The sequence below is a fragment of the Panthera tigris genome, chromosome B1, assembly GCF_018350195.1.
Source record: "Panthera tigris isolate Pti1 chromosome B1, P.tigris_Pti1_mat1.1, whole genome shotgun sequence".
NCBI classification, from domain to species: Eukaryota; Metazoa; Chordata; class Mammalia; order Carnivora; family Felidae; genus Panthera; species Panthera tigris.
The window spans coordinates 187766427-187792357 of record NC_056663.1 but is presented as its reverse complement, the minus strand read 5'-3'; the positions used below and the strand labels follow the sequence as shown (position 1 = coordinate 187792357).

The 25931-nt window shown below is 39.3% G+C and overlaps 1 protein-coding gene across 2 annotated transcripts in view; it reads right to left on the bottom strand.

The window, feature by feature from the left end:
• KCNIP4 (potassium voltage-gated channel interacting protein 4) overlaps positions 1-25931 on the bottom strand; it is a 223432-nt gene that overhangs the window by 85911 nt on the left and 111590 nt on the right. Inside the window, exon 2 of one of the 2 annotated variants that reach the window (XM_042982751.1) lies at positions 22471-22595. In XM_042982751.1, coding sequence (XP_042838685.1) covers positions 22471-22595 — 125 coding nt within the window. Of the gene's footprint in view, positions 1-22470; positions 22596-25931 lie in introns of those variants that run through there. The other variant, XM_042982752.1, reaches the window with a different exon arrangement.

Here is a 25931-nt window from a genome sequence, read left to right as displayed (position 1 = left end):
CTGTTTAATATATACACACAGGTATGTATATATTATACAGATATACACATAATATATGTGTGTATATATGTATAACATATATGTATCTATCTATATATCTATCTATACATGTATATATATAATCTCACTTAATCTTCCACAAACTATTACAATAGAAGGCACTGTTACCTGATTTTACAATTGAGACAACAAAGGTACACTGTTAATAAGTGACAGAGATAGCACTCAAACTACACTATGCTGATTTATTCATTTATCACTTTAAATTCCTTGAGGACAGTTTCAGTGGAATGTTAGAGATAGAAGCAATATTATAGAGGGTTGAGAAACTAATCCTAAGACATTATGTGGAGATAGGGAAAGAAAGCCCCACTTCTAACAATTCTGATGAAAACAGGAAAAGAGTAATATTATGGAAGAGTATACTTTGAAAAATTTTGAGCCAAGGTGGAACATACTTTGGGAACAGGAAAGATATTTGCCTAAGTGGAAGGAGTGGATAGAGTGGCCAGTTTAAGATTAGAAAGAGAGTGATGGCTGCAGAAAAACATCTTGGAATGAAGGACATTTTGGGGCTCAGATGCATGATTTATATATTTTTTTATTTTTAAATTTTATTTTATTTATTTTTATTTTGAAAGGGGGGAGTGGCAGAGGGAGAGGGAGGAAGAGAGTCTTAAGTAGTCTCCACACTCAGGGTAGAGCCTGATGTGGGTCTCCAACTGACGATCATGAGATCATGAGCCGAAATCAACACGAGATCATGACATGAGCCAAAATCAAGAGTTGAGTCAGACGCTCAACTGACTGAACCACCCATGTGCTCTGCATGATTTATCTTCAGGCAGGAAAAAAATTCTTTCCTGTCAGGGGCTGGAAGAAAGGAGCAAAAGAAACAATGGATGCTACCATGTATTTTTAGTAGAGGATAAAAACTGTGAGTTTTAACACTAGATGGTGTCAATGTTCCAACTGAAGTAGGAAACAAGATCTTCTTAAAGTGAGCAGGACAGATGCCTAAATAGAGGGGCTAAAGAGAATTGTGAAGTTTTGATAGAGCCCTTGACATACAATCTCCACTGATGGCTACCATCAATTTCTTCTCCACTCATCAAGAGGTGGAATCCATTTTCCCTCCCTTCGAAAATGGACAGGACTCGTGACTTTGTTCCACAGACTACAACAGAAATAATGTTATGCCAGTTCCTGGCCTAGTTTTTACAAGCACTTTTGGATTTCCCCTTCTTCTCTCTTGGAAGTCAACTACCATTTTTAAAGAAGTTCACCTCTTCTGAAATCACCACACTGTGAGAAAATGCAATCTGGCTTATTACTTTGCCATGTCTGCAATAACAAAATACCACAGGCTTGGTGGCTTAAACAACAGAAATTTATTTTCTCAAAATTCCGGAGGCCAGAGAGGTCATGTTCAAGGTGTTGGCAGAGTTTGTTTCCTCCTCTGAAGCCTCTCTCCCTGACTTGCAGATGGCTACTCTCTTGCTACCCCTTCACATGGTTGTTTTCTGGGCACACATGACCCTCATTTCTCTTCCTCTTTCTCTTGTTATGGGGGAGGAATCCAATCATATTAGATTAAGTCCCCATCATTTTAACTTAACGTCCTCTTTAAAGACCTTCTCTCTAAATACAGTTACATTCTGAAGTTCTGGGGTTTGGAACTTCAATTGTTTTGAGGTTTGGGAGGAGGGCACAATTCAGCCCATAATACTAGTCATGCACGGAGGTCATTCGAGAGAGAGACAGAGACAGAGAGAGATTCTCAACCAGTCCCCAGTTGTTCCAGTCTTCCCAGCCAAGGAATGGATTTGTGAGTGAAGAAGCCATCTCAGAGATTCTAGCTTCTCAAACACCAGGTGCAGAACTTCTGCTTGGGCCCTGTCCCATTTGAAAAATTGTGAGAAGCCACAGTCCAAATCTAGAGCACCTGAATGTTACTCTCTTCTCCGTGCAACAATAGAAAAGTAAAACAAGTACCGAAGCTAATCGGACTTGACCAAGAAAGTCACAGAACTGACAAGGTGGAGATCCACCCATTTTTATTCAGAGCTTTGTATCTTCACAAAGAAAATCGCCCTTCATGTAAGGTCATTCCTGCATATGGGGTAAAGCAGTGCCAACACTATCACCATTTTCCTGCTTCAGGAACACCCTTTTATCTGGAATTCACACACACACACACACACACACACACACACACACATTTACATCTCTTAATGGAACTAAATTTGACATGTGAAATTATTTTTTTAAATGCCTAGCTCGTGAGATTATGCTACTATATATAAAAGTAATAAATTAACCTGCTAACATCACTGGCTTCTGATACTATTGTCGTATATAATGTATAGACAGAGCCCACTCTGTATGTCTGTTTTTCCCCGGATTTACTTCAAATAATTTGGGCAATAAAGGTAATTGCAAACTAATTTTCCCACACCTCTATAATAGGTTCTGTTCATCCTTTGGAAAGTTCACAAATCTGAAACTTTACAATCTACAGAAAGTCAAATGTTGCCAGTTTAAGTAATTGTGTGAATAGGTCCACTTTGTTGTATGCAACTAATTTTAAGTACAGAGAGAGGGGTCTAATTTTCAAATAAAATCAGGATCATCTACATGGAAGGGTGGAAGACTTGACAAAATTGTCCTCTTTATCCGTTTCCCTGCATTGTAATTGGAACTCCAAAACATTCCCCAAAGCGGAATCACCCGTTCTCTCCCTTTTATTCCTTTTGTTTTCTAAGCAATGGGTTCCAGTTTCTTCTATTCCATTCTTTACTTTCTTATGCACCTTGTTCATTGAATTTTAATGTATACACACAAACATGCATACCTCTACTCCCACCTCTCCACACCTATAAGATTTTTTGATGCGTGGGGCACCTGGGTGGCTCAGTCTGTTAAGTGTCCGACTTTGGCTCAGGTCATGATCTTGCGGTTTGTGGGTTTGAGCCCCACATCAGGCTCTGTGCTGACAGCTCGGAGCCTGCTTCAGGTTCTGTGTCTCCCTCTCTCTCTGCCCCTCCCCTGCTCACGCTCTGCCTTTCTCTCAAAAATAAAATAAATGCTAAAAAATTTTGTAAAAAGATTTTTGATGCATGATTGCTGAACACAGGAATAAAGAATTATAATTAAGCATTTGAAAGAAGAGAGGGCTCAGAAATAGGAGAAATAGGTTTTTCTAATGTCCAAATTTTCTGGACAGTAGACAATATCCTAAACAATGTAAATATCAGAAACTTCCCTCACTGCCTCTTTTATACTGTCTGTAGGTGTTTGTGCTGGTGATGGCAGGGGTGAGGGAAGATAAAATCAATAACAGGTTAGAGTATATATTCTAAAAATGGGTGAGAGTGCTTCTTTAAAACATTGTGAAATTTGTCATTTCTGAGTTAGTTTAAGATGAGAGTCCATTCTTTCCTCGTGGGGCCAGCCACAGAGATTCTAAGAGGCAAACTAATCTCTGCCTTCTTTGGCTTCAGATCACAAAAATAAGAGGAGAGTCCCGGCCTTTGTAGCAGTCTTGCTGTATTTTTCTTTTTTTATTGTAACTGGTATCGTGTTCATTTTTCATTACAATTACATTGCATTACAATTCATTTTTGTTATTACCATGGTTACGGCTGTTGTTTATCATCCTTGGCTAATCTCAAGTTTGAACTACTGCAATAGGTTTCAAGCTGCCCTAAGAGCCTCTGCTCTGGTTCCTCTTACTCGGCTCTGTCAGAGGGATGTTTCTAAAACATAAATCTGACATATCTTGTGCTTATTCCCTTAGTGATCTCATCCAGTCTTATGGCGATAAATATGATTTAGATATCAAGGTCACCAATATTTCTTTTTCAGCCTAGATCTCTCCCCTTAAACTCTAAACACACACACACACACACACACACACACACACACACACACACACATACTTTTGCTATTACTACCTATGGCATAAGTAGGCATGGATGTCTACGAGGCATCCTAAATCCCCAAACAAGGAAACAGGGGGGGTTCCTGACCTTCTCCACATATGGCCCTCCTTCAATCTTTCTGAATGTCAACACATTCTTCTGATTGCTTAGACAAAAGGGTCAGAGTTATCTACAAATAGGAACCGAGATACAGAGAGCTCAGTGACATCTACAAATAAGTAAATAGCAGAATCAGGATGGGAACCCAGGTAGTCTGACTCCAGAGTCTACACTCCTTACCTATGCTGTACTACCTTATTAACCCCTTTTCATGTAATCTTGAACTTCATATGGCATCTGCATAACAAATATCCACTGTTTACCTCAGAGGTGGCTTGCTAAATCAAATCAGAACTATAAATTCTGGTTCTACCTAGTTGACAGACAAAAGAGCTGAAAATTCTACTTGTTTAGGACCAAGATTTTTTTCTTAATTATTTGCACTCTATTTTTTCAGAAATTCTGTGTGTTCTTATTGGGATACTAGGCTGGGATTTTGAGATGGAAAATCAGATGTGTCTTTTATAATTCTGTTTCAGCTACTAATTAGCTGTATAACCTTGGGAAGTTTCTAAAGCTCTGGATATTATGCTCACTCTGCCAAAAATTGCTATGCATGCAGTAGATGGTCCAAGCTCTACAGTAATAATGTAGTTAAAAAAATAACTCAAGTTACAAGGTCCCTTCACTGCTTGAGGGCAAGAATCACATCTATTTGCTTACTATTGGTTTCTCAAGTGTTTATTGCAATTCTACCTTCTGCAGAAACTCAACAAATTTGTGCAAATGACTGGTTGAATTCATGATATGGTATGTAGTATGGACAAGATGCCTGAGAATTCCAGAGGCAGTTCCAGAACTGAGAGGCAGAAGACAAGGCCTGAAGGCAAAGAAGCAGATATTTTATTATTTCATTGACTCTTTCATTGATTATTTGACTTCAGGACAAATAACCATCACATAGGTCACATCTCCTGATTTGTCTCTGCAAAACTTGGAGACGGTGGGATTGGTTTTCTCAAAGGTACGTTAACAGAGACCTGGCTGTATAATTTACCTTCACCACAATACCCAGAGCGTGCACGTGGAAAATTTTTTTTTCTGTTGGATGTATTCATGGAAGGGCTTACGAACTCAGCATCAGTATCTATTGCATATCAACATCTCCACTTACAAATTATTTCTTTTAGACGTCTCACCAATATAAGAATAACTACTGTATTCTAGAATAGATAATATTGTTCCCATTTACAAATAAGGAAGGTGAGATTCAGGGAGGTTTCTCAGGGTAAAATGACGAAGTATCAAAGCTAGGATTTCAGTACAGGGTTGGATGTCTCTTAATTCCTCATCTTTGCACTGACCCATGGATCCTCCTTACCTCTCCAGTACTAGTGATGAAGGAAAGAGGGCAGTTCAGGGAACTGCTAGAGATCGGCTCTCTTAAACTTCACATTTATCCAACTCTAGCAGCAAGTGCTATGATCAACTGAAGAATATTCTAGTCACATAAAACACTAATTAATTAGGGAAAATTGGTAATTACTGTATGCTCCCATTCTGTTTTCAATAAATGTAATCTAACAAATAAGTAGCATTTATTAATGAGAATAGATAATACAAAGTGTGTTCACTAATAGGCTTGCCTTCCATTAGGGAATTAATACGGGGTTTTATTTGGAGTTCCAGAAGAAACCAAGTAGGCATCACTAGCATTTGCTTCATTGTGCAGATTACATGGTGCCTTGATTCTGTTGATGACAAGCAATAAAATACTCAGTTGTATACGGTGCATTAAAATGTGTTTAATCTACTATTAGTTCCGTGAAAAATTATATTTCTCACCCCACTTCTGATCATCATGGATGACATATGGGGACTATGAATCCTAAAATAATTACAGACCACAAGCTTTAGCAGTAAATCACAAAGCAACTTAATCATATCTTTTCCCGGAATTTATTTAAATAATGTTTAATGTCTTTCTTTCTTTCTTTCTTTCTTTCTTTCTTTCTTTCTTTCTTTCTTTCTTTCTTTCTTTCTTTCTTCTTTTTTTTCCATGAAGAGCTCTCCATTGGACTACATTTCTGGTAAGAAGATACAACTTGGATTTTAACTGCAGGAATTATGCTATTTTCTGGGTGAAATATTTTTTGTTCCTCCTTTGTCTAGACCTTTCAACAAATAATTTTTATGTCTCTTTATGAAACAAGAAGGGCTACAATGATTTAGAAAGCAAGCTAGACAAAATAACCAGATAACGGTTTATAGATATAGTGATATAAATAGGAACTATGCTCAAGGACCTGAAAAGAATTTTTTAAAAAAATAAGAAACAGTATCATTGACCCATTTATGCAAAACCAGTGCAATAAATAAATAAATAAATAAATATTTTAAAAAGGGAGGGAATACTTGGCTTCTGAAGAGTTAAGGACTAAATATGATACCAAGTTGCAGTAAGTCTCTTGACGTACATTTTTGAAAATTAAATTTTCTCCTTTCTCAATGTTGTGGAATCCATGATGTCGTATTTTATGTGTGTCTTATGCAAATTTCAGAATTTTTTGGTGATCAATAGGTGATATATTAGAAATGAAAATAGAAACTAGGTTGTACACTAGACTACTTACAGTAGTTTAAAATTCACGTTGGCAAAAAATGATTTTTTTAATTTCCTTGTTGGCTTACTTGGATGCTTAAAAAAAAAGTTCCACCAGGATGAAGGAGTTGGTAGGTGATATTTTAGCTCAGTCTAGATTCTGTCAACCAAGGATTTTTGAACAATAGAAGGAAGGGGTTTAAGAAGACCATGAATTAATCTTCCTTTGCTGTTCCTCTGTGGTTTTAAAGGCACTCTTCCTTGTATTATTTATAGATTAGAGTGTTTAAAGTTTTGTGCATGGTGAGTAGAGGCTTCTATGGCAAAATGGAACTGGAAAAAAACAAAACAAAACAAAACTGTTTGAGTCCTAGTACTGTCAACAAGTAGCTTGTCATTCTGGGAGAGTCTTAGAAATAAATGTACTGCCCCTTATTTCCTCTTCCACAAAATGTCAATATTTCTCTTGATTTGGCTTTACGGTGATATGAACCAATGTATGTGAAAGCATTTTATGATAATGTATAGTACATACTATACTTCAAGCTTCATTAACATATTAATAATATACTACATGTGATGACATGGTTCTTTTTATTTTTTAATAGCTCAGTGATGATTCTCAAAACCTTTAAGGGTCCTAACTGCCCCCTGCTGTTCTGCAGTTTTGCCTTTCCAATCCTGCAGTTTGCCGTAAGTTATTAACTCTAATACATTTCTGTCCATTTCTCTAACATGATCTTTGGTACCATGTAAATTGGTCACTTATGCAAAATAACTTATATGGTAGTTAACCAAATTGGCTCAAATACTGACTCTTTTCTTGAATTGCTAGCCTCTTATCCCACTCACAATGAGGCAAATAAGCTCAAAAACACTGCTTTTAAAGGGTTTCTTAGGGCTTTGCCGTCAAATTTTTAGACTCATTTTTACTTCAGTAATTCCGTTAGTAATGTTTATTTTGTAATGTTTGGAAAGCACTTGAAAACAGAACCATCATTTCCTTATTCTTTGTATATTCTCGTTCCAGTTTTTTTTTTTTTTGCAGACAAGCAGAGCCAGAGAAACACCCCAAAACAAGGTATTTGGTAAAAGGTGTGTGTGGGGGGGGCAGTCCTGCTAAGGACTGCAGGTCCCGGAATCCCAGAATACCTGGAAGATAGCTGGTGGGGGATCCAGAGTCTAGACCCCCACAGAGTGTTCACAAAAGGATGGAAAAGAACTCAGGACAAAGAAACAAGAGGGAGACCAGAGATATCATATCATGGGAAGCAGGCCCTAAAGGAAGAATTAGCCACCAGGAATTCCCTGTAGGTAGGATCTGACTCTCCCAGCACATAGGCTCCGCCTCCAGATTGCCCCCTGCAGGTGTTACAGTTTGGTTACTTCTCTGAAAAGAACTTGTGCTTTGTAAAGTGAAAGAAGCCCAGCATGGGGCAAAGCAGATATCCAGGAATGTTAGACATAGATGTAGCTCTCTTTCAATATTGTGCCCTTCACCATTGGTTTACCTCTGTTTACCTGGAGCTTTCCAGACCCTGCTCTCTTGCAAGGCCTGGGTGCTCCTGTTTTCACTCTGTGCTAAGATGCCCTAGATCTTTCCAAGCACTTCTCTTTCTTTTCCTGTCAATCAGGCTAGGTTTCTGCTGCCCATCAAAAAGCTCTAAAGATACAGGTATTTCTCTGACCTTATCTCTACATCTCAGACACCACAATTTTTAGTCCAATTCACCATCACATTTTGGTCAGACTACTGTAATAACTTCCTTACTACTTTCTTCTTCATTGTTCTTCCCCCCGACCAAACCCATTACCTGCCAAACAGAATTTTTAAACAATATAGGTCATAGCACTCCCCTACTTAAACCATGAGTGGCTTCCTACTACACAGAATCAAGTCTAACTCTGTGTGACCTGCTGCATTGCCCACCTCCATGTCCTCCTGGACGGTCTCATCTGACATCCCTTCTCCTTCAACCACAGCCACAAAAACCTTCACTACTTCCCTTGATGTTATAAACCCTTTGTGCATTAGGGCTTTTGCACTTGCTGTTATCTTCCACTGGGGATAACTTTCTCCTTGCTCATGAAGAGTGGTTCTCTCTTTAGGTCTGGCATAAAAAGCCTTGACTTAAGGAAAGCCTTCTGTATCAGTCAGGATTCTATGGAGAAACAGTACCAAGAGAGGGAAAAAGAAAGAGAGGAGAGAGAGAGAGGAAGAGAGAGACAGAGAGAGAAAAAAGGAAGTGGGGGAAGGGAGAGGGAGGGAGAGAGAGATGGAGACAGAGAAGGAGAGAGAAGGAGGGAAAGGAGGGGGGGAGAGACAGAGGAGGTAGGGAGGCAGAGAGGGAGGGAGAGAGGAATCAGCAAGTGATGTTAAGGAATTGGCACAGGATTGTGGGCACTGGAAAATCTGAAATCTGTAGGGCAGGCTGGCAAGCTGGAAACTCAGGCAGGATTTCTATGTCGCAATATTGAGGCAGAATTCCTTCTTTTCTGGGAAACCTCAGCTTTCATTTTTAAGGCATTCAACTGATTGGATGATGCAGACCAGGTTATCAAGGGTAATCTTTACCTAAGGTCAACTGAATGTAGATGTTAATCACATCTACAAAATTCCTTCACAGCAACATCTAGACTTCTGTTGGTCCAAACAACTGGGTACCAAAGCCTAACCCAGTCAACAAATAGAATTTAACCATCATACCTTCTAGGTCCCCTGTGCCCACATGAGTGTCTCTCACAGAATCCTGTTCTATTTTTTCCCTCGAATGTACCACAATTTGCACTTAATTTGTTTCTTGCTTATTAATTTCACACTTCCTGCACTAGACTCCAGTGTTTATGAGTTGAGGACAATTCTCTTTTACTCATTAATATATATCCAGTACTAGCAAAGTACCTGGAGTACAGTAAGTACTCAGTAAATGAGAGATGTTCTATATGTTTGTGGAAAGGATTAGTAACCAGGAAGAGCTTGAGATGACAAGTTGTGACTCAAACTCCTAAAATTCTGTGGGAGTTGAAATGTCACATATTAGGCATAATTCATTAGAATGTGCATAGATAAAAAGCATTACAAATCCTAGCTAATTTCCTTTGACACATTTCTTTGAATTTCCCTCCAATTAGGGATGTGTGGGTGGCTCATTAGGTTGAGTGGTCATGATCAGTCATGAGCATCTGGTCATGACCAGGTTTCGGCTCAGGTCACGATCCCAGGGTCATGGGATCTAGCTCAGTGTCAGGCTTTGCACTGAGTGTGGAGCCTGCTTAAGATTCTCTCTCCCTCTGCCCCTCCCCCACTTGCATTCTCTCTCTCTCTCTCTCCCTCTCTCTATAATATATAAAATGAAAAAAATTAAAAATGAATTTCCCTCCAATTAAATTAATCAACACAGATTTAAGAGTCTAACATACTCAAGAGCCTAACATACTCAACTCAAATGTAGCACTGAAAAGACTTCCAAAGTTTTCATAATTTATTTTATATTAATGAGGACTTGAATGCCTGCCAGGATCACTAGAATAATTGCCAGTTAGGCTTGTATTAATGAACACATTTAAGTGGGAACTGTAAAAAAAAAATGGAAAATGATCTGACTTTATGAGGTAGGGTCACTGCCAGCCGCTTGCAGTGATGAATGGTACCCAGATTTGGTTTTACTATTAGCCCCAAAACGTCCAAAGTTGCACAGCAGGCTCTTTGAAGAGCACATAGTGAATTTGAAAAATTATTTACTAGACTTCCGGTGACACATTTGTGTGAACAAGTTAGTTCTTCCAAAAAGAGTGAGAAAGAGTAATACTGTTAAAAGTTGATGCACACAGAAGTCTTACCACCTCCCACTGCTTGGGTTCTGTGCTGTGAAGACTGGGTTCTTTGCACAAAGAAACGTATCAGCAACTTCCTTGGATGAAACTGCTTATAAACTTATTATGGAGTCAATGCTGATGTACAGTGCCGAGGAAGTAGGAAACCTCAAAGCATTCAGAAGACAGAGATTTATTATTATTATTATTTTAAAAATCTTGATCCTTCAACGGATATAGGAGGTTGAAGTATCTATCAGTCGACACACTGCTGTCAGACCGAGAAATTTGTCTTAGAAGGATTAGCTGAACTAACTTCAGAAACCTTTAGGATATTCTCTAGAAAATTTCAGTGGAAGGAGGTTTTATTGACTTTGGCAGAGTGCTAGCTGTTCCAATTTTTTTTTCTCCTTCTACATATACACACTGCTGTCCAGCGAGAGACTACATTTCCTAACCTCCCCTGGAGCTGGGTGGTTCATGAGACCAATGAGTCCATGGGATGTAAGCGGAAGTGGTATGTATAACTTTTGTGTTATCTCTAAACTGAGACAAGTCACCTCTGGTTTATGGCTCTTTCACCTTCCCTCAGGACACGGACATGAGGGAGTGACCTAATTAACACAATGCAGATGGGGACAGCAGCCAAGCAAAGGGATAGTGTGGGGCAGTGTGTGGGAAGAAACCTGCATCTCTGAATGCACTGATGGAACCTAACCTCCCCATCACTCTGGACCCACTCGCCTGTGACTTGAAAGAAAAAATTTGATCTTACTTACAGGATTGTTGTGTTTAAATGGCTAAAAATCTCAAAGATTTTAGAAATGTTTCTAGTGAATTTTTGCTTTATATAAGGGTTGCTTTTATGTAAGTTGTTTTTAAAAATTATCTACATCTCTACACTGCCTTTTGTGTTCAAAACATCACAAATTATGTTATCTTTTTTGATTTCCACAAAATCCGAGCGAGAAACTTATTACAAGAAATACTGTATCGGTTGCTCCAAGAATTCAAAGGACAGAGTAAAATGAAACCAAAATAGAAGTGCACTATTTCCAAATTTGTCCTCAGGCTAGGGTGTGGGGCAAAGACATTTTAAGAGCTTCCAGACAGTAATAGCGTTCAGAGAAGCAGCGTGAAGACAATGTTATTAATGATGATAATGATGATAGGAATAATAATAATGATAGGTACATTTTGAGTGTTATCATAAGACAGGTTCTGTGCTCTGTGGTTCACATTCATGATCTTTGAAAATCATCTGTGAGATGCGATTTCTCCAATTTTGCAGATTAGATAAGTGTAGCCCAGAGAGACCAAGGATCTTGCCCAACACTAGCCAGAACTGGAATCCAATTACATTATCATATTTACTCCAAAATGTGCACACTTTTGTATAGAAGTGAGTTATCGCAGGACTGAGACTGTTGGACTTAGAAAGGTCTACATGCAGGGCACCTGGGTGGCTCAGTCAGTAAGTGTTTGACTTTAGTTCAGGTCATGATCTCACTGTTCGTGGGTTTGAGCCCTATGTCAGGCTCTGTGCTGACATCTCAGAGTCTGGAGCCCGCTTCAGATTCTGTGTCTCCCTCTCTCTCTGCCCCTCCCCTGCTCACACTCTGTCTCTCTCTCTCTCAAAATGAATAAACATTTAAAAAATTAAAAAATAAAGTCTACTTGCAAGGTTGACCCTTAACTGGTCTACTAGTCTGCTAGGAACACTATCACGAAATACCACAGACAGGTGGTTTAAACAACAAGAATTTATTTTCTTACAGGTCTGGAGCCTGGCGGTCCAAGATCAAGGTGCTCACAGAGTTGGCTTCTCCTGAGGCTTCCCTTATTTGGTTTGTAGCTGACTGTCTTCTTGCTGTGTCCTCACATGGCCTTTCCTCTGTGCTCTGTATCCTTGGTGTGTCTTCCTCTTCTTATAAGAACTCCAGTCCTATGGGACTAGTGCCTCATCCTTATGACCTCATTTAACTTGAATTTAAAGGCCCTACCACCAAATACACTCACATTGAGGTTACTGCCATAACATATAAATTTTAGAGACATATAATTCAGTCTATAACAGCTGGAATCTGGGAAATTGGAGTTTGGGACAGTTTCCACCCTGGTAAGAATTGCTCACTGTGTCTACACTGTTTGTGCAAACAATATGGTTTATTTTGAACATCTGTTTTGCTTCTGGAGGTCTAGAATTTCAGTATATGTTAGACAGAGGGTGTCTATATGACCAACCCCAATAAAAGCCTTGGAGATTGAGTACCTAATGACTTTCCCTGGTAAACAGCATTTCACCCATGTTGTCACTACTGATTGCTAAGAACATTGAACACATTCTGTGTGATTCACTAGGAAAGCACTCTTGGAAGTTCACATCTGGTTTCTTCCAAGAATTATCCCATGCACCTTTTTTCCTTTGTTGATATTGTTTTGTATCCTTTTGCCATAATAGATGGTAGCATTAAATATGACTACATACTGAATCCTGTGAGTCCTCCTAGCAAATCTTTGAGCTTGGGAGTGATCTTGGGAGACTCTAACATAACTTTTTCCCATTCCATTCTCTAATTAGGAGGAAATTTAATTTTACTGTCTTCCTAAATACATATTTCCTAGCCTCTCTTGAAGATGGGTGGAGACATATAACTGAGTTTTGACCTGTGGAATATGAGCAGAAGGAATGTCTGCCACTCCAAGACAGCTCCAACATGTTTCAGGTATTCTTTGCTTTCTGTCATTTCTCTTGACCAAGGACCAGACACAGTTGGCCAATGGAGGGTGCTGAGGCCATAGACATTTGTGGAATCACTAGGTGGAAGAAGTATCCTCAATGAACAGGTGAAGCAGAGCCCTCAACTTGAACACAACTTTTAATGACCCATCTGGAATTGGGAGACGAGAGAGGAACAAATTTCTGTTGGATTAACCCCCTGAAATAATGGGCTGTGTGTTATAGCAGTGAAACTACTCTAATATATATGGAAATTTAATATCTTTTAATTTTTGAACTATGTTGTTAAGATGAGAAGGATTCTTGAGCTACAGAGATTATATTATTCACTTGATAGTATATTTGATGAACACTATAAGACATGAGAATCTACTGGATGAAAACTATGGACACACTTGTAATAGAACTAGTAGTTCTTTGTTACCATATGAGACTGCCCTTAACATTTGTGAGGAGCACTTGATAAACTCAGTAAGTGTGTCGAGCTATTTTTATAGGTCTTTTATAAGAAAAGTCATGCTCTTTCACTTTCCTTATCATTGGATTTTTTTTCCCCAAGAGCAAATCAATAAATAGCTCTTCAATCTTACTAGGTAGATGTGGAGGGAACTAAAAAGAAAATGAGAGAAGATAAAATTTTTATCTGGGATGAATCCCTGCACTTTTTGATTGAGATCACTCATTCATAAACATTTATTGATTATATGTTATATACAAGGGATAGTCTGAAGAGTGAAAGATATGGAGATAAAGAAAATACAGTATCCACCCTCAGGGAGCCTATAGAATAGGGTAGGGATCCTTACGTCAGTACAATGGTAAGGAGCACTTAAAAGAGGGTCTCCAAATCCACCCTACAAGGGTGTCAAATAAAGTTTTCCCACATACAATCCTTTTGAACCATAAACTTGTGAGTTAATTTGAGTCCTCGATTCTTCTCACTTTTTCAATCCAAACCATCAAAATGTCCAATCAGTTTAGCTTCCACCACATTCCATATTTTGCCACCATCCTGGTCTAAGCAATACTTCTTTCCTTATTCTCCTGAAACTTCTTTCTCAAGGAGTTCCCTGTTTTACATTGGCTCCCTGCACTCCATTCTCTCAGAATAGCCTGCCAGAATCATCTGTTAAAAATAATTACTATATATTATATCTGACCCTTTTAAAACCAGTAGTTTCTCAATATCTTTAGGAATAGTAAAATAAATTGATATTTTAGGTTCCATACACTCTTGCCTCACTCCTGCCTCAGGATTTGTGGTTAATCTCTCTGCCTGGAATGTCCTTCATGTGGCTGTGTCCTTCTTGACATTCTAGACTCAATTAAATGCCATCTCCTCAGGGAACTCTTCTTTAACCACCCCATCAAAAGAAGCTCTCTGTTATGCCTTTCTATATTTCCTCACAGTTCTGATCACACCAGGAATTTCCTTAATTGTTTGCATATTTTCTTCTTCCTCCCCTTAACCACCTCCCTCCAACTCCCACTGGAATGTAAGCTCCAAGAGAACTTACCCATCTTTTTAGTCAATATATCCTAATTACCTAGTTGAGTGGTGGGCTCATATTCAGCACTCACAGAATGAATGATGGAAGAACTTACGTAGAGAAAATATCTAAGCCAAGATGTGGAGAAGGTATAAGAGTTTGTCTCATGAAAGGTAAGGGAGTCATGAAGAATAGCATTCCCTCCAGGAGGAAAAATGAAGGTCAAGACTCCTCAGAGGGAATCACATCAACTGCAGGCAGTTCTTTATGACCTGAGCAGAGTGAGTAAGAGATAGTGAGAGACAAGACTGGAAAAGTAAGCAAAGGCTACTTGGGTCACTGTAGTACAGAGAGAATCTAACTCAGGGTTGGACTTATAGTAGATACTCAACAAATATATGTTGGATGAGTGCATAAGACACTTGAGTCTATCTCCTAATGGTAATGGACAGACATTAATTGGTTGTAAGTAGGAATCAACAAGATCTTTAGAAAGATGCCTTCAGTGACACTGTGAAGACTGTTTCAGAGGAAGGTCAGACTGGACTCCAGGAGACTGGGAGCTCATTATGGCAATGCAGATGAGAAATAACAGAGAGACATGGGCTGTGTGTAGGAAAAGGAAGGGGTAGACTAAAAAATTGACTGAACTTGGAGATTAATTAGATGCAACAGGTTCTGAGGAAAGAATCCAGAAAGATATCTGAGTTTCTAGGTGACTAGATACATGGAAAGGTAACACTTATTGAGAAAATACAGGTTTTCTCAACAAACAAGAGTTAAATACCCTGCATATATATTTAATGAATATATCCTGAATATTCATTTAATGAATGTAAAAGGTATTTTATTTTATTATTTTTTTAATTTAAAAAAAATTAATGTTTATTTATTTTTGAGAGAGAGAGAGACAGAGCACAAACAGGGAAGGGGCAGAGAGAGAATGAGACCCAGAATCCAAAGCAGGCTCCAGGCTCTGAGCTTTCAGCACAGAGCCTGTCGCGGGGCTCAAACCTATGAACTATAAGATCATGACCTGAGCCGAAGTCGGATGCTTAACCAACTGAGCCATCCAGGCACTCCAAAGTTAGGCATTATATGGGTGATGCAAACTGACTTTAATCTGTTACCAGGATCTAGGACTTTCATACTAAAATCAGATACTGAGTGATACAACAGGCCAGACACTTGGCATTAGGAGTAGAGTATATCAAAATGAATTAGGCTCAGGACACGGTTTTTAGGAAACTCATAGGTTGAACAGAAATAAGGTCCTTTGTCCACTTTCATTTCTCTCTCCTTTTTTGGGGGGTGGAGGTGGGGAGAGGGACAGCTGTGGGTACTGGTGTGGCGAAGGGTTGGTTCAGCCCTTAAAATGGCAAATCCCTGGACAGGGATAAGGTAGAAGGGCAGTGCCCAAACTGCTGCCTCCCCTATGGGACTCCCCAGGCAAACAAAGAGGAGGCTGAGAACTGGTGTGCTGATCCACTAGACCATCTGCCAGGTCAGGCTGAAAGTGTCCCTGAACAGGGACCTCCTGACCAACATGGATATAATGGTTGCTTGAAAATAAATATTCACAATTGCTCATTGTTAAGTAAAAATAATCAATCTGTAGGATACAGGTATTGTCAAAACCATTTGTGTCAAAAGAATCCTTATGCAAACAATGAAATGCGTGCACATAAAAATATGTCAAGGAATAAAGAAGAAAGCTAAGTGTACTTCTCTCCAACAAGGTGGAATTGACTGTAGATGAGACACGTACATATTTCAATTTACGTCCCTCACATGGTTTCAAAAGTTTAGCATGACACTTAATTAGTTTCAAGAAAACAAAACAAAACAAACAAAAACAAATAAAGCAAGAAGCATCCAAATGTCACAGAATATATTTAATATAAACTCTTGTGTAAGGTAATGTACTTCAAGATGACATCTCGGGATGTTCATTTCGATTTTAGTTACTTTTGTACTTAGTGGGATGAGTAGGAAAGAGCTGAAGGGCTCTAATACCTATTGAGCACACTGTCAATGAAAGAAATTATGCAAAATATTTTTCATCATCTTCTCATTTGCGTGGGTATTAATAGCCTGAATCCTGGAAGAAGAATTTGATGTTCAGAGAAGCTAAACTACCTGCCCAATGTAGAAAATGTCAGTTGAAAGGTTTGAGTCCAGTAAAGCACTTGTACCATGCCAGTCTTTGGAAGTCAGAAGGGCAGCCATATTTATCTGCTGAGACCGGTAAACAAACTTCTCAGAAAGCCTTGCTTCCTGGAAGTCTGACAGAAAATTCTGCTAGGGCAAAGAAAAATAACATTTTAACTCTGTTCTTATACCTTGATTCTAAAGGACATGAGTAATACTTTGCACTTAAGGAAGATCTTTTATCTGAGTCTTTCAAGAGCAGAACAAAACCAATTATTACCCACCCCCCTTCATGATTGGAAGAAAAGATCTTAATCCCTAATTTGCTGACAGGGAGACAGAAGCTGCCAGGGATGAAGTGATTTACTGAAGGTTACACAATCAGTCTGTGAAGCCTCAAGAATAACTCCAAAGGCTCGTAACAAAAGAGCAATTGCCTTATGCAATTAGCAGCTTATTTCTCTATCCTAAACACCATATCCCACTCTTTTTCAAGCATGTGCTAAACTCCTCCTGCCTCCCTTTCCACCATAAGTGGGATCAGGGCTTTTTATATAAAGGTACTTTGTAAAAAATGTAGACCCCTATAATTTCATCCTCAGTTCTCTTCATCTATTTTTAAAGATGCAATGAGTTCTCAAAGTCTTCAAGTGGTGTAGGAAAAAAACCCGTCAAAACACATTTATCTCCTGCTGGTTCCTTTGGCCACAACATCAAACTTCTTGCAGAAATCAAGGAAAAGTTTGGTGCCACTACTGGTAAAATCCCCAAGGAGGTGTCAGGATTTTAGGTACAACACCGAGGTTGGGGATTAATCATGCTTGAGATGTGACTTCAGATTTAATCAGCTGCTTCAGCTGCTGGCTCCTGGGGTTGCTGTCTCCTCAGGAACACTGCTGTGATAGACACACTCTATGGTGACTCTTAGTAAGTCACATTCTTTTTAATCTCCTTGTCTTGAGTGCTGGAATATACAAAAGTGGTGGAATAAGATGTCCTGCCCATGACTATGTTGTATCATATAAGACTCTGCTTTAGCAGACTAGAGAGACTCTCTGTTGCTGACTTTGAAGAAGTGAGCTGCCATGTTTTGAGCCAGTCTGCAAGAAGGCCATCAGCAAGGGATCAGAGGCAGCCGCCAGGAGATGAATGGTGAGTGGCTCCAGGATGACATCCAGCAGGAGAGTGGGGCTCTCAAAAATACAATCACAGGGAAATGAATTTGGCCAACAACTATGTGTGCTGAGAAGAGGATCGAGGATCCAGAAAGAAGTGTTGCCTAATCAACACCTTGGTTGCAGCTTTGTGAGACTCTAAACGTAGAATCCAGTTAAGTTGCTTCTGGACTCCTTACCCTCAAAACTGTGAGATGACGAATGCATGTTTTTTAAGTCAGTAAATATGTGGTAATTTGTTACATACAATAAAAAACTAATACAAACATCCTTCATTTTTAGGTAGAAAGGAAATTAGCATTTTTAGGGAAAAAAGACATTAACAAGAATTAAAGTGATACCTTAAAGATATATTTGAATCTAATGGATACATTGATCTATTATAGTTCAAGGTAGTAAAAGAAAAAGAAGCAGGAAATGATGTGGGGCAGGAAAGACCCAGGTGTCCAAAGCATTAGGTCTAACTTCTTGTAATTCTCACCCCGTGCCTTGAACAATGGGAAGAATATGCTGTAAGTTATTAATTAATGAAAGTAAATATCAAAGAGGCATAGCCATATTAAAACTTAATGCCCCAAAAGACCATTCATGATCACTTAAAACTGAACTGAAGTTATGCTTGCTTTTGAAAGAGAACAGCAAATCAAGTTTATGAATCATGTATCTAGAATCTAGATACTCCTATGATCTGCTGAGTCAGTGGTTATCAAATGTGGTTTTATGTTAGTTATATATTAAATGGGATTTTTTTTAAATTAAGAAGTTTAGAAAAAATTACTGAGTATTACCTCAGATTTAACTGAGTCAGAATAATCAGAGGCAAGACCTGTTACCTACCTACACATACATCCCATCAAGGGGTGGAAACCCACCAAGGACATCATAAGGTTCCAATGTAGCTAGTCTAACCATTGTTATTTGGCATTATAGGACTCATCACAATTAGGTCACATCACAGAAGCACCTCATGACGAGGAGCTTCTAGTTCCTTGTTTCTGAATCTTGGCTGCACATTATAATTACCTGGGGAGCTTTATAAATCCTGATGTTCAAGCTTCTTCCCAGAGCAATTATATCAGAATCACCAAGCATGGTACCAAACTATTTGTAATTTTTAAAGGTCCTGGCATGATTTCAACTTTCAGTTAAGTTTGAAGATGCTGAATGGAGAGAATACCTTGTATCTTTCAGCATCCTTTCTAATACATAGTTATGTAGCTCAAAACCCAAAACACTGTGGGGGAGTATGTAGGCCAACCATGACTGCCCCACTTTGATGGAACACAAAACTGAGGTTGACTATTTGAAGACATATTATAATACTTATTTTTTATTGAACTTCATTTTTATTATCTGAATTTCTCAAAAACAGATAATTTAAAAAAAAGCCAAAATGAAAAAACCTCAGGCAATGCACATATTGTTATCCCAATTTGTAGAGATAAGGGACACAGGCCACCGATTCAGAGGGAGCTGCCTAAACAAGTAAGATATGGACCTGAGTCTGAGTGACCCCAAAGCTTATGATAGCTTCACAGTGATTCTTAAAGTGTGGTCCCCAAACCAGCAGCATTACATCACCTGGGAAATATGGGAAATACAAATTCTTCAACCCAATCTCAGACCTACTAAATCAGAAACTTTGAGGCTGGGGCTCAGCAATCTGTGTTTTAGAAAACCTTTATTTGATTGCAAGGCACTCAAAAGGCTGAAAAACACTGTACTACATTCTCCATTTCTATCAGCTGCTTAGATTTGAGACTCAGTTCAGCAGGTGGTAAGAGAACTAAAAATGCAGGGGTGATTGAGTGGGTAAGACAGAGTGACAGGCTGAGAAATTTTCTCTTACTATCTTTCCTTCCTCCCATTCCCAATTTTTAGTAACAGTCTATGTTGGGGGGTGCCTGGGTGGCTCAGTTGGTTAAGCATCTGACTTCGGCTCAGCGCATGATCTCGCGGTTCACAAGTTTGAGACCCATATCAGGCTCTGTGCTGCCAGCTTAGAGCCTGGAGCCTGCTTTGGATTCTGTGACTCCCTCTCTCTCTGCCCCTCCCCTGCTCATGCTCTGTCTCTCTCTGTCTCTCAAAAAATAAACTTAAAAAAAATTAAAAATAAATAAAAATAAATAACCCAATTTGTTCCATGGAAATGATTTTTTGATTTTATGCGCTTAAGATAATTGGTGTTCAGGAAACCAAGAGTAGTCGGTTTGCTTTCTCTGATGCTAAGCTGGTTCAGATTGCTGCCATCCTGTAAAACATGAGTGCCACTTCTCTGCTTTCATGCCTCTCTTGATATATTCCAGGGTATATTTATTAGAGTTGTACATTTGACTAAGGGAAAATAACCAAAATGTAAAGAACAACTGTGTTTTATTTATCAGAGACATCAATTAATATTTTCTGAGCAAATCGTGGAGTCCTTTTTTGTAAAGGAGTATGTGAATATGCTTTGGGCACATTCAGGTCCAATGGAAATTTCTCATGGGGCAAAATGGTGGGGGGGAGCAGATAACTTGATGAAGAGAGAAGAGAAAAATAGGAAAAGAGGAAGGAAAGGGGAGAAGTGAAATAAAGGAAATAAAGTGAAATAACAAGGAGAAGAAACAAAGGAGGTAGGAAGGAGTGAACACAGGAAAAAGAAATAGAGCAAAGATCAGAAGGGTGGGAAATGGGGAAAGAAAAGGTGTTTGGAAAAGGAGGAGAGGAGAAGAGGAAGAAAAGAGGATAAGTAGGCAAAGACAAAAATAAAAGAGAGCAATAAAAATAAAATAAAAAACAAAAATAAAAGACTGCAGACGTCAGAGCCTGGACAATTTCTGTGAAGTGCCACTTGAAGAAGACCAACCCGCAGAGATGCTGCTTCTGGAGGTTAATGATGGCAGTAATCATAATTTCAATTTGCAACAAACGGGATGAAAGGCAGCCTGACCCCAAATGGAGAGACCTACAGTCACAGCAGTGGAGTGATAACGTAGCAGGGATTCTGAGGGGTTGGATTAAGTTTTCCTTTATTTGACAACCATTCTGTATCTGATTGCTGTGGCCAGTAGTCTTCGCAGCTGCTTTTTGTGTTTGCTCTCTCTGCAAACTGTGCAGCATAGATGTGACTAATAATTCTCTAGCCTCATTTTCAAAGCCACTTTCTCCTTATGCATGTTGATTTACATGTGTCATCTTGAGAGACTGCACATCAAGATTCTTTTAGTGTGAGTCCCGTCTGTGTGGAGCAAGTGCCTACCTCCGTGACATCTCCCCCCTTCCCACTCAGCCTACCCCCACAAAAGCCTGGGTGTTAGCAGAGAACCAGGCTTCAGATTAGTAATGGGGAGACAGAGATTTAGAATGCCCAGGCAAGGAGAGTAGTGAGGAGCAGAAATGGGGTGGACAGAGACCCCGTGGAGTCAGAGAGATGCTGGAAGTATGTGTGCAATATGCATGATGGCACCCTATAAAAATATTCTGAAAAGTCGACCAGTGTTACCAATTCCCTGGGGAAATTTTTGTGTAGATACCATAGAAGAGGTGGAGTTTCTCATCTGGTCTGCATGAGGATGGACAGAGGTAGCAACTGAGGAGGTCAGATTGGAAGAGGATGGAATTAGCAGAACTCTTTGGACACTATAGAGTCCACAGGCCATGTAACGGTGCTGTTAGGGGGAAGACTTGAGGAAGCATCAATGTAATTTAATTTGGATCTCAAAGGGTACCTGTAGCTACTATGGTTTATATATGTGTAAGTACATAATACATGTCGGTCTATGTATGCCATTTGATATACAACAATTTGATACTTTTAAGGATGAAATGCTTTCATAAATAAATTCATAAATTCATGATAAGACTTCTCTCCCTATAGACCATGAGCTTGAGAACAGAAGAATATCTTTTCTGACTTTTGAATAACCTACAGTATCTAGATTAATACTGAACACAACATACCAAGCATTCAATGAGAGTATGTCCCTGCTCAATTGTCCAGACCATTCATTGTCTCTCACCCTCACCCTCTGGTATGTATGGACTATCACCGCTTTTGAAGATGATTCACTCAGAAAGGAGAATCATGGGTGTACCTGGATCACAAAGAACCAGATGCAGGGATGACCTACAGACACCTGTGGTCTAGAGTCATTGGTAGCATGGTCTTTTAGAAACTTATAGTGACTCTTCTCCAATGCTAGGAATGGTGTTGTTTGATGGGCCTTAATCTATAGCCAAGATTCAAGTCAAACATGAGACTATAGTTCAGTAATGTAGAAATAATTGAAGCTTATTGGAATGATGTAATTATAGCCAAAAAAGAAAAAAAAAACTACTTAGAATTGAATTGAGTAAGAATGTCCACCCACATTGTAGAGCATTCTTGTGCCAAAATGACTCAAAGTCCAAATGGATATTGACAATATTCATATCTAGGAAAGATCCGTTCGAAATGTGCATATGATGGGGCTCTCACAGAAGCATATATTTGCTGAGAATAGTGTGAAAATAAAGTCAAAAAGGAAGTCCTTACATTCTTAAATCCTCTGTAAAGAATCTGGAGCTCCTTCTTGGTAAATTTGCTCTGGGCTTCCAGAAGCTCCAGAGCCTCAGGCCGATGCCGGACGGTGGCCATCTCCAGTTCATCTTCCACGCTGTCTGTGGAGAAGAACCAAAAAGAGTCTGAAGAACAGTCATGGCTCACCAATACTTACACACAACAACACAGGAAAACAATGAAACATTTACTGGAGGTCTGTGATTTTTCCAGAGGAAGGATTCTCATATGGCTAATAGTAGTCTTTACATTTCCCATAACTTACAGAATGCAGCTAAGGCAATACCACATAATCTTTCTTCCCCACAAACTCTAATCATTAGGTATTACGAGACTAGCATTTTTATACTACAGTTTGAAAAGTGCACAAAGTCACGAATAACCTTAAAACCGGAAATTTGTGCATATAACAAATACTGGTTATAAAATGGAATTTCAGTTCAATGACAATTAGTTCCACCCTATGTGTCACACAACTATGAGGTGGGACTCTGAAATACTCTCTGAGGTTTCCACTGAAATCAAATATTTGGCTTGGGGATACAAATAGTCAGGTCGGGTGCTGAAGTGAATAGAGTAACCAGCCCCCGATTTGACTGGCATAAAACCAGTCTTCATGGGTGCTGGATGGACTGGACTGGGGGAACTTCTGGCTAGACTGTATTCTGCAGCCAGGGGAGTCTATAGCTAGAAATAAATTCTAAAATATTGAACTTTGCTTTGTGAGTTATATTTACACTATAATTTTTCAAAGATGCTCTATGTAAAAACAATTTTGTGTCCATATAAATTTTGGAAATGCTGTAAATATTAACGTAGTTTGAGACCAAAACAGTGGAAATTAATTTTCCAGAGGATCTGCAGTAAACAATTCTGGTTAACTTTGTTTAACCCAATTGACCCCAAAGGGTATTTTTCCATTTTCCTTTTCCCCACAAGTCACATCTGGTAACCTCTACATATTTGCCCTAGAGTTATGTAGAACACAAGATGGGAGGTGATGGAATATGTTAGGATCTGGGTGCTCAGGTCTTAAAGTATACCATCCTTGATTAATTTTACCTTCTTTGCAGTGGGGCCCAATGGAGGCCTAAGAAATTCTTCTTGCCATAGTCCAATCGACACCTTAGCTAAATAACTCACCAGGGACAGAAGTATCCAGGACCAGCTCTGACACCATGACTTGCTAGCCTCCATTATATTCCTTCCTCTTAGCTATGGATTCCTAACTCAGACAAGTGAGTTTCAGGAGAAGAGCTCCTTTTCATTAGCTCTGCACCCAGGCTACTAGCGCTCCAATTCCAGGTCTCATGTGTCAGTTGGAAATGTCATTGTTGTTAAAAGTCCCACCATTTTGATACTTAATGCTGCCTCTCACCAACACCTGTACCTACTTCCTGCCCTGTCTCACTAAATGCAGTGTTGGGGCAGAGCTATCACATAGCAGGGAAAAGTTAGTTTCAGCAGAACTCTAATGTTGGGATGTCCTAATGACTTCCCTCAAGTTTGCAAAAGACCAATAATTGTGATCAAACAAATACTTGGAATGGATGTGTTTGTCAAAATGAGGAAGAGGGGATAAAATCAGACACGTGCTTTGTACTTTTCATATTATAATAGATTATTTTGGAGCAGTGAGATGGAAAAGCTGCAGAATAGTGACGGATGGATAAGAATAATAAGTGGGACATGAAAAGATGGGAAGCCCAAGAATAAACTTGAGCTGACAAGCATAAAATCGATGAGAAAGTAAGCGAGATATGCACCTGAAAGATGTGCAAAGGTCTGAAAGTAGTGGGGAAATGGCAGCTAGGCATTAACAAATTGACCTCAGATTGGGCTGTATGGGGAAAATCAAAAAAGCCCAAGTGGGGCTCCTTCAATTTTCTCCTTCATTCACTGGAACATTTGAGTGGAATGGGTTGATTCTATTCAAGAAGTCCTGAGCTTAGCGAGGAGGTGCTCCCTAAGATTTCTGTTGATCCAATGAATTAGACGGTGTTGTTGTTATTGTAGTTGCAGAATAAATAAGTAAGTAAGTAAATAAATAAATATTGTAATGCAGGAATAAAAGCTGTGGAGCAGACGTAATGTAAATAGATAATAGATAGACTCTGCTTTCTTGAAAAATATTCTCACGTAAGCTTCCTTTGTGTCATTTACAATATAATTTACATAATTATATTGTGTGTGTGTGCATGTGTGTGTGTGTGTGTGTGTGTGTGTATACTGATCTAATTCAAATACTACTCCCTCCTCTCAAGCCTTTCCAGATTGCTCCACCATGCAGAACTGGTAGCTCCCTAGGCAGACTTCTCACACCATACATATTTCTCATACAGCATTGAAAACATGACATTATGACCTGTTCATGCCTGTCTTATGCATTGTGAGTCCCTTGAAGACAGGGGCAAAGCCTTACAGATCTGTATATCCTCTGGACCCAACAGAGTCGGATGCCCCATAGTCACTCAAGAATTGTATGGTGAATCAATGAATCAGTAAGCAAATGATGTTACTACTGAAGTTTCTATTCCCCTGGAACCTCTTGAACCTTAGCTGCCCTCTAGAAAATCATTTCTCAAACTGAGGTTTGTGGACCATTGGTAGACCTTAAATGCCTTCGTTGGAATTACTGTGTTCACCACGCATTGTTCTGAGAAACACAGTATAGGCAAAAGCAGGGGCATTTTTAATCATATTTTCAGAGCAGTCGTTTAATCATAGCATAACCTTCTCTTAGACCCACTGACCCTTCCACTGGAAAGAAACAAAACAGTGCATTCACTCCTTGGCCTCTGTAACCACACAGCAATCTGAACTGCAACACCAACACAGTGTTTCCCTCCAGCTGTCACAGACTTGCTGATGCTGAGACTGAGACAAAAAACCCACAGCCGGAGGGTCAGTGTAATTGAATTAAGTGTGTGATAGGATGGGCATCACACGCAGTATTCAAAGCACCACACTTGAAGCAACTGCCTGCGGACTCTTGTTCTCCCAGCTGACTGGTACCTTACTTCTTAATGACTCCTACCTGCCAAAGGGCTGTTTCTATATCTAGAAGGTTGACAGGCTCTAAAAACATACCTGAAATCATCAGCAATCACCAGCATAAGTTAAAAAAGCAACACCGCCTCACTCCCTCATGGCTGATTCCTGCAGGCAAACTGGAGAGCACAGCATGATTCTGCACAGGACTGTGAAACCTGTGGAACGTTCCAGCCTCCTCACCCTCCTGTGCAGAATCATGCCGTGCTCTCCAGAGTTCACTTTAAGACCATGCATTTGGGAGGATTTTAATACAGTGCTTAACATTTATTGAGCCTTTGTTATGTGCTAGGAGATGGGCTAGGTGCTCCATTGATATAATTCAAGTCCTCAAAATAACCTCAAATATATTGTCCATTAAAAACATTTTTTAATACATTTATTTA